This window comes from Helianthus annuus, chromosome 11 (assembly GCF_002127325.2).
Source record: "Helianthus annuus cultivar XRQ/B chromosome 11, HanXRQr2.0-SUNRISE, whole genome shotgun sequence".
In the NCBI taxonomy this organism is placed as follows: Eukaryota; Viridiplantae; Streptophyta; class Magnoliopsida; order Asterales; family Asteraceae; genus Helianthus; species Helianthus annuus.
Genome location: NC_035443.2, coordinates 6,600,392 through 6,610,361, shown reverse-complemented (window position 1 = coordinate 6,610,361; position 9,970 = coordinate 6,600,392). Strand labels below are relative to the sequence as shown.

General features: G+C 35.9%; 1 protein-coding gene and 1 long non-coding RNA gene across 2 annotated transcripts; one reads left to right on the top strand and one right to left on the bottom strand.

Annotated features, from left to right (window-relative positions):
• Positions 1 to 822: 822 nt before the first annotated feature.
• Positions 823 to 3,866, bottom strand: LOC110889352 (protein C2-DOMAIN ABA-RELATED 4). The gene is made up of 3 exons (XM_022136867.2): positions 3,564 to 3,866; positions 3,287 to 3,379; positions 823 to 1,313 (listed from the first exon to the last, which is right to left on the bottom strand). The coding sequence occupies exons 1-3, from the start codon at positions 3,672 to 3,674 to the stop codon at positions 1,023 to 1,025; spliced, it is 495 nt and encodes a 164-aa protein (XP_021992559.1). The 5' UTR covers positions 3,675 to 3,866; the 3' UTR covers positions 823 to 1,022.
• Positions 3,867 to 4,073: 207 nt separating this feature from the next.
• LOC110889353 lies at positions 4,074 to 5,047 on the top strand. The gene is made up of 2 exons (XR_002563547.2): positions 4,074 to 4,462; positions 4,717 to 5,047. It is a non-coding gene; the product is annotated as an uncharacterized LOC110889353 (long non-coding RNA).
• The last annotated feature ends 4,923 nt before the right edge of the window (positions 5,048 to 9,970 follow it).

Below are 9,970 nucleotides of genomic sequence, written 5' to 3'. Positions count from 1 at the left end.
CCCTGCGCGTGGGGAATTCAGTAGCTTATATAAATTATAGAATAATAAATGATTAGTCTATAATATCACAAATTCGAGGAAGCAACCAAAAGAATTTGTGCTTTTTGTGTGTGATTTCCTTGTCTGGTATGTACTTAAAAAGATGAAGTGAAGAAGAAAAAGTGGAAAGGCACCTATAAATGACCTTTAAAATAGGAGAATATATACTATGAGAACCATTACTGATAATCAGTTTTATGGTTTTCGAGCGATATAAGCACGGTCAATATCCTTTTAGGCATATCACGACTTTATTTTTTTAAGCTTTCTCTTTCGATTTCTATATCATGTGTCGTCCCCGCGTGGGGAATTCACTAGCTTATATAAATTATAGACTAATAAATGATTAGTCTATAATATCAAACTTTGTAAAAAAAATCTTCTTGTGATTTGTTAATATTCCGTTAAAAATGAAAATAGAAAAATAACTTTAATTATGTAATTACTTTTCTTTTTTGGTTAAATATTTAAAATCTTAAATTTAATAAATAAATCAAGTTAGTTTAATAAAATCGGTTGTATTTAAGAAAATTTGTTGTCATAATAATGTTTTTTAGAACCACTTATTTTACACCAATGCCGACCACGAGACTAGAGACCGCACCACTTGGACAGACACCACCTCACTGCTTGATACCCCGAGACTACAAGCCCTTTGGTTACAAACCGTAAACTTTGATCAAATTACTCAATTACCGTGTGCACATGACCACATCCGCAGCCAAGAATATTTTGTATCGAATATACCTCGTTGCAGCCACAAACGAGCGATGATACATCGTATTAACTCTGTCTCGGACACCAATCGTTTAATCAACTATATGTCCGTCTAATCAACGGCTCAAAAACTTACATATAATCCTTAAACATAATCCTAACATGTTCTTTTACATAAATAACACCCAACACTTCAAACAACAACATAAAAACTAGCAGGGTTTGATAAGATTTACAAAACAAACATGCGAAAAGGCTTAGAACATCTAGAGGCCTCTGGAGCCTGGAATGTCGATCCACGAAAGTCGAATCTCAACCTCTCCACACTCGACATTTTGCAACCTAAGAACCATGTCTTGGACCACTTTCCCGTCGGTCCATGTTATGTGGCTTTCTTCTGCCAAACAGTTGGTCCTTGTCGGTTTCACGCTGGTTATGATCGTGCCATTTGGTAGATTCCCTAAATGCATCTTAACAGCTTCGACGAATGGTTTGATGTCGAATTCAGCACTCCCCATCTTGTCATCCAAACTTAATGTATCCTTGTCATACACCTCCTGTTTTGTTTGCAAAGAGTATTTTCAACAAAACTTTAACTACTAATATTATGACAGATAATTTCTGACACGATGTGAAACAAGACATGAAATTAATGATGTTTTGGGTTGTTATTTATAACCCGTTTAATAAATAGGGTGTGCTCGGGTTTACATGTTTAACTCGTTTAATTAAATGGATTGTGTTCGGGTTGACATTTTTAAACTGTTTAATTAAACAGGTCGGATTGTCTAATTTTGAAGAAAAAAAAATGTATTTTTATAAGGTGAGCTAACCCGTTTACAAACAATTTTAACCCATTTAGTACAACACACCAATCTGTTTTGACCCGTTTAACTCATTTACATTTTGATCACGATTAAACTAAAATATATTATCATTGAAAACATATTTATTTTAAGTCCATTAAAATTTAAACTAATATATTTAAGTACAGGAGAACAAGACCCATCTGTGATCTGACCATCTCAAAAGTACAAAAGTGATATTTTGTAGGGTTATTGGATTTTATCACCTCTAACTATTGGCTACTGGCCGTTGCCACCCTCAACTATCACTTTGACGCCCGTCACCCCCAACTTAACACTTAATGTGTTCTGTCACCACGTCGTTAACTGATAACTAACTTTTGATCATGTTATTATACTTTTGGGGGCGTCATAAGGATCTTAGAAAGGTTTTGGGGATATTTGGACACCCCAAAAAGTATAGTAACAGGATCAAAAGTTAATGATCAGTTAACGACATGGTGACAGAACACACTAACACTGTGTTCCGGAGTTTCATTTAACGATAGAAGAGAAAGGAATGTGAATTATAAGGGAACGGAAAGGAAAAGATGTGATTATATTCGTGTTCCCGAGTTTAATGAAAAGAAAGGGAAATGAAAGGAAATTATACATTTTATGCGTTCCCGAGTTGGGAGGAAAAGAGAAGAAAGTTTATTTATAATGAATTAGAGGGTAATTTAGGAAATTTTAAAAAGTCTGAGATTCATAATAATTTTTTCACACAATCTCTTCAAATTGGGAGGATGAATATTTGCATCAATCATCCCCTTATTTCCTTTCTTTTCTCACCACTTCCCTTTCTAAAAAAATCTCCGGAACACATTTTTTACTCTCTTCCTTTTAATTCATTTCTCTTCCCTTGTTAAATGAAACTCGGGAACATAATGTAAGTGTTAAGTTGGGGGTGGCGGACGTCAGAGTGATAGTTGGGGGTGACAGCGGCCAATAACCAATAATTAGAGGTGATAAAATCCAATAACCCTATTTTTTATGAGTTATTCAAATAAGACAGATCCAGCTTTATTATAATATCTTTAATTAATTAATTCTAACCGACCAACCAAATAATTTAAAAAGGTTAATTTTAATTTCTCAGATTCCAAAACCTTTGAATTTTAATAATTTGTTTTTCTTTTTACCGGTAAACACACACTCTTTACTTTACACGACTTACATAAAAGGAACTCCAACGGTGTGAATTTCAAACCAACCAAACCGACCTTTATAACATTTGTATGTTTTAGTCCCGTTGATTTCACCCGTATCTAATTAACCTGACCTGAACAAACCCGTTACCAAAAAACCAATAAACCCATTAAATATATTGTTATCATGTTGGGTATCAGTTAAACCTTTAAAGTACAAACATCAAAAACCCGAATAACCCAAACCGGATAAACAAAACCCGATTAACCCAAACTAAATAAGGTAAATAGACTTAAACTTTTATCATGTTAAAAAGAACACGTAAATACGCATTAACTTTCCAAATAAATAAATAATATATATACTAATAACATGAGGGAAATTAACATTAACAAATATGTCCAAACCCGAACTACCCAAATAACCTGACGCGATTAACTCGATAACCAAACAACCCAAACCCAACAAACCTGATTGTTATACGGATCAGTTATCGGATACAATATCATACGATAAAAAAAACCCGAACGACTTACAAGCGTGACGGGTTGAGGCTCAGCGATGGAGAGAGTGAGATCTTCATCCCACACAGGATTCACGTTTTTCTTAACCACTCGGGTTTTCAATTTCTTCAAAAAAAAAAACAAGTAATCACTTAATTAATTAATTATTTATAAAACAACGCCCGTAAAAGGCGGATCAAAAAAATAAAATAAAAACAAGTAATCACTTAATTAATTAATTATTTATAAAACAACGCCCGTAAAAGGCGGATCAAAAAAATAAAATAAAAAAACGGATAGAGATGATCACCTGTTTGCCCATACGGATGACGACGTAAGGATCGCTAGTAGTGACGTCACGAACGGCGAGGTTTACGCCTCTGTGGATATGAACCCTGAGTAAACCTAACAAGTGCTCCATGGGCAACTGGATGTGAGTTGAAAAGTTGACTTAGGAATGTGAGGGTTATGTTATGGTTTGTGATTATTATGCAGATGAAGAGGTCTATGTGGAACCTATGGAATAGAAGAAGACAAATAGGCCCGGTTGGGTCCGTGTGTACTAGTTTGGTGTTTAGTATAGTAGGACCACTTTAGTACTCTAGTATTCAATGAAGCAATAATAATAATCTATATATATTCAAAAATTTACTTACATGTTCCTATTTTAAAACCAAAATTTATGATGGTTTTAAATGCACACCTAAATTCAATTAACCATCCATATGCAATCAATTATACCAAAATTCAATATGCATTATATTGATTTGTAACTTATCTATACTACATTAAAGTAAATAGATTTAATTTTATGCATTTAAAAAAACAACATGTATAAAAGAATCGGCCATTTGAAACCTACCATCTCACAACAATATCAATAAACCTTTACAACACAATCAATAGAATTCATCAGTTACACAACCCCTCATATTTCTGCCATTCCTTTCTATTGAATGCACTCATCATAAATTATGCTTTTGCGTCAGATGAGAAGCCGAGAAGCATGGTACCACAATTTCAATCTTCCGATTCTTCCCACACCTCCCATCCGTTCAACAACGCAACTGGCCACCACCTCCGATGCGTGATGAAGCAGCGAGATGGATCTGTGCTCGGAAAGAAGACGATTCTTAGCCTGGATCATTAGCCTGGATGTCAAAACAAGCGATTGTCGCCTCAAATCGATGGTGCTCCAAATTACGTTAGGTATTCTAATTGTTTGTTCATATTCTTTAGTTTTTTGATGGATTGCGCTTATGAACTGTTAAATTGTATGTTTTAGTGATTAATTTCTGGTTGCACACTTTTATTAGATGTAAGGAGACTGTAAATCTCAGTAAATGAGGCATTTATAAAGTTAGGTTTTATACGGTTCACAATTTTTGAAGTTTTTGATACAAAAAATTAACAGATGTAACACAACTGTAAATCTGGTTGTTTGTAATTTTTTGGAAATGAAGGTTAAATTAGCAGTGCACTAAAAATCGGGGGCTCATGTTTCATGGAAAAGTGAAAAGGTTGGTCAAAAGTAAGAAGAATGAAGATGCCTTCGAAGTTTATTGAATACATCAAGTTTATTGTTCTTATTCGTGGATGAAGCTCCTCGGGTTTCAACTTAGTCACTCAGGTGCTGAAATATGCTGGAAGCCTAGAAGCTGGTTAGGCGAGGAAAAAAGTTGTTAGTGTCGTTAACTTACTGAAATGTTGGAGGTTGTGGATTAATAGAAATGATAAAGCTTTTAAAGGCACATCCTCTTCTTTATTGAAGTTGGTTGAAGACATAAAAGAAAATTCTTAGTTGTCGATGATTAACAGAAATAAGATAACTGTTCCCTGGGAAAGTTGGAAAATGTTTTAGTGTTGTGTGGACTTTTGTGGTGTTAACCAACTCGGGTAGCTCAGTTGGCCACCGACACCCACCTTTTCTCAAAGGTACTGGGGTTCGAGTCTTGGGAGTGACATATGTCCCCAGGGTAAGAACTCGGCATGCCGCATGGGGAAGTCACCGCGGAGCTAGCTTGGTCGGGTAGCGGCACCCGGAGTGAGATCACTCCGGCGGTTGGAAGGACCGTGCACTTACCCCCCCCCCACTTTTGTGGTGTTTTGTTTCACTTTTGTGGTGTTTTGTTTCTGTTGTTTGACTTTGTTTAGCTTCTTCTAAGGTGTTGATTTGGTTTTGGTTATGGAAGTTTCGCTTTCTATTAAAAAAAGAGCTAATGCACCATTGGGGTTGGTGGTCCAGTGGTAAGATAAAACTTTTGAAAACAATTTAGTGTGATATTTTGAGTTCAAGCCTTACAAGGAGCAAGAACAAAGAAGTAAGGTGGAGTGAACAATGCCTTTACGAGTGAAAATAGTTGGGTAGTATCAAAATGTAAATCGACCCATTTGCCTTCATTTTACAAGATCTGTGACTTTATAAAAAGACCAATGTTATCTATTTTCGTTTTGTTAGATGATTGAACACTACTAACTATTTTTCAATAATATTGAAGATGATGTTCCAAAAGCATATGTTTCAAAAGAACGCCGTACATTTAATGCCCTAGGGAATAGTTTGTCCATGGGCTTAGAGAGTGTGCTTTGTTTATTTTTTGTTTACTAAATGTATCTTTCAATCAAGTTATAAGTTAAAAGATGTGCTTTATTACATTTGTGATCAAGCTAACTGCAAACTAAGTTTCATAATACTTTTGGAAATTGGAATACAACGCATTTTGAAAACTTAAATAGTTTGCTACTTGTATTGGTAAACAAAAACCTCAAATACGAACCCGGTTTGTATAAGCATTGCTTAATGTAAAGATTCATTTTAAGCCAACCTAACGAAAGGGAGTGCAAAAGTAGTGATCTTTTTCAAATTGATCAAGACTATATACATCGAATTACACAGTACCCAATGGTTCTTAAGCACCTGACTATAGAATTTAGAAGGGCTTGTGTATTATTAAATCGACATTTTTGTAGATTATCACAATATTGCAACCCGTTTTTATTGATTAAAATAATATATTACAAAATCATAAGTATTATCTATACTATATTATAACATAGGCGGTTCGGTTTTAGTCTGAGAGTTGACCCGAAACAAGCCGTTTTTATTATTTTGGTCGAAGTGAACCGAACACGTGTTGGTATCGTTTCGGTCATGAAGCTTTTTTTGTGTTCTCTTTCACATGTTGCTATCGTTTCGTCATATAATTTTTTTGTGTTTTCTCTTTTAGTTGTTAATGGTAACGTATTTGACTTTTCTCTTTTGGTTGCTATACTAAGGGGTCGTTTGGTAGCCTCTTAATGACCATTCATATGCTATCTCTTAATGGTTTAAAACCTCTTAATGGTTGCTATACTAAGGGGTCGTTTGGTCGCGGTACCATATGAACCGAACAATACCGGCCGGATTCTCCTGACGTAACAAACCTGCGGCAACGCGCGGGCATCACCACTAGATATAATTAAACACTTGAAGAACTGTTAGGATTTTTTAATTTTGTTGGTTTATAAACTGCTTTCTGATCTATAAAAGGGAACAAAACCTGCAATTTGACTTTTAGATGTCAAAACTGAATTTATATGTATATGTGTATGTAGTATAATATGTATATATATATATATATATATATATATATAACATCTATTTTACACCATCTAAAACAATGAAAAAGAAAAAATAAAAATAAAAAATTTGAAAACTGTGACGTCTTTTGAAGAGGGTTGAGAAACCACACGTCCATAGATTTGAAGTTTTGTGAGACCACATGTGGTGGGGCGCAAACCTCTCTCAAACCGTCTTAAAAACGTGGGGGAACACTGTACCCTTGGGCGTTTTAGGCTTTTTTTACTGGTGGTGCTACCACAAAGCGCCGAATGAGGAGTGGACTTTGGTCAAAATAACCATGGTCAAACGGCTAACTTAAAAAAAAACGGTTTTTGTTTTAAAAATCTATACTATATTCGCACTTGCGTACCGTGTCATGCACTATCTATATCAGTCGTTGTTCCATGAAAAAACAATAACTATTATGCATGTCGTGCATCGCACGGGTATTCCCCCTAGTAATAATAATATCTTAAGGTGGTTAGGTAGTGAACTCTCTGAGACCAGATGGAGTGGGCGTGGTTTTAAGCAGTGGCGGACCCAGGAATTTTTTCATGGGGGTGCGGAACATTTTTAAAAATTTTAGGCCCCGAAGTATATAAGTAAAAAAATTGGTTCGTATCGGGTCGGTTCGAGTCGAGTCGGGTCGGGTCGGGTCATTTAAAACAAAAAAACATCAAACTAAATGGTTGATATGGTCCTCTTAGTAGATATGCCCTTCTAATCTTATCTCGTTGATTCACGTTATATGATTCAATCGACTTGCGATTATAAGCATCCGAAGGAAGAGTATCCACATCAACGAATTCGGAAGATGTATCAACTTTCCTCTTGAGAAATCGCGCCATAACGTCCCTACTCATGGTTCCTATCGGCTATCACAAACAAATTGATCTATAAGTTCATGGCTCCATAACATGTTACATAATGTATCAAGTATTCAAACATTAGAAATCATAATGTAAATCACACTAAAAATCATCTAAGCGTCAAATACACCATTAAAAGACAAAATATATCACCATCATCACTAACAAAATATAAATATATAACCCACCACAAAATAAAATATCATCACTAACAAGAAGCACATGTCTCCTGCTATCAAAAAATCACTTCCGGTGGCTACCGGTTCCGTCCCACCCCACCAAAAAATCAACCAAAAAACATCAAAAATAACAAAGAAAATTACCCGTGTTCGATCGACAATGGTATGATGGCTGATTACGGTGGTATGCGGCTGCTGTTGTCGCTGATGTTCTGATCGCTGGCGTGCGTGCAAGGACGATAGAGAGCGGGAGAGAATATGTAAGGGTTTTGGGCTTGTTTATTTTATTTTAGTTTGAAATATTGTTGATTTGTTGGGTTTGTTTATTGGGCTAAGACTTAGTAGTGGGCTAGTTAAAGGTATTGGGTATTTGAGTTTAGTTATTTAGGTATTAAAAGTTATATAATTTAGGTAGTGTTTTTTAAAAAAATAAGAGTTTACTAAAAAAAATTTAAAATATAAATGGATAACAATTTTTACCTAAGGGGTGCGGACAAAAAAATTCCAAAGGGTGCGGACGGAAAATTTCAAGGGGTGCGGACGAAAAATTTTAAGGGGTGCGGACGGGATTTTCGACGGAACTTAACACTAAATTTTTTTTTTCCCGGGGGTGCGCCCGCCCACCTTGGGCAATACTTCAGTCCGCCCCTGGTTTTAAGGCGTAGAAGTCTCTCTACGTCGAGTACATTGGTATGTTGGTGGCGTGGAGGTTTGGACGCTGGATTCTACATCGGTTTGGTGAAGAAGATGGTGATGTGTTAGGTTGTTTTGATTGGGTGTTGGGTTTTTGTTTTCTATTTGATTTTCTTTCTTTTTTTAAATATAAAAAGTGTATGCCACGTGTCTAGAGGTGTTCTTCGGTTTTTTTTCTCGGGTTTCGGGTTTTTCGGGTCAAATTGTTCGGGTTTTTGGCTGAGAAAAAAGTGACCCGATAACCGAATCATTTAAAGGTCGGGTTCGAGTTATTCGGGTTTGGGTTGTTTGGTCGGGTTTAGATGTAATTTTTTTTTTTTTTTGCAAATTATGATTAAAATTCATCATTCTACTTAAAAACTATCATCAAAATTAAAAACAATATTTGACAGTATGATAAGATAATGTTCAAATGTCCTAAAAATAATGTTTCAGATACCAAAAACTTTAAACCAAAACACATCTACCAAAAAAAGACATTAAATGTTCGGGTTTTTGTTCGGATTTCGGGTATTTCGGGTCGGGTTATTCGGGTTTTTGGTTGGGAAAAAGTGACCCGATAACCGATCCATTTAAGGTTTGGGTTATTCGGGTTCGGGTTCGGGTTTTTCGGGTATTCTCTAATTCGGGTTCGGATGGCTTCAACTTCGAGTCGGGTTTTGGGTTTTTTAGATAAAAATGAACAACCCTACACGTGTCACACAACGTCACCCTTTGACGCCCCGTCCAACTCCGAACCTTTTGCATCACACCACTTTTCTGACAAGTGCTGACGTGGCTTCCACATGACGCTTCACGACACTTTTTAAGCCCTTCCACTCCGTATAGTCTAACCAAATTTTGGTTTGAAGTTCAAATCCTTGTAACTTTATCCATGCTCGTGCGTGTGGTTGTTTTTCTAGAAAATCTAGGGATTGATGTTAAGAAAAGACACTTTCAACTTTCAAGAAAGCACTTAACAATGGAAATCAACTCGCTAAAAACTCTAATCGAATTAAGATAAAATAAGCTTGAGACGAACTTGAGTAAACTTAAAGCTTATTAAATTTACGAGTTTGAGTTTAGAAAAAGTTGAGTAAGTTGATGTTTCTAACCATGTGAAACGCTAAATTGGGGTTTGAATAATGAAAAAGGGGCTATAAGTAAAGGTTTTGGTTAGATCATAAAGAACGATAACACCAGGGCCGTTCCTAGGTTTTTGGAGACCCTAAGCGAACTATGAAGTAGAGGCCCTAATTTCGCCGATAAACTCTCCTCCAATCCTGACGCAATGGGTGATTGCCCTTACTTTTTTCGTTTCGTGATAGCCGCTAGGCTAGAAATTGAAAGCAGGTTGCGATGGGAAGTGGAAACGATGATTGCGGTTGTATTTAGG

Coding starts and splice junctions, on each gene's coding strand:
- LOC110889352 (XM_022136867.2), bottom strand. CDS start 3,674: ATGGAGCACTTGTTAGGTTTACTCAGGGTTCATATCCACAGAGGCGTA. Junction 3,380..3,563: donor TCATCCGTATGGGCAAACAG/GTGATCATCTCT, acceptor TTTTTTTTGAAG/AAATTGAAAACCCGAGTGGT. Junction 1,314..3,286: donor AGCCTCAACCCGTCACGCTT/GTAAGTCGTTCG, acceptor CAAACAAAACAG/GAGGTGTATGACAAGGATAC.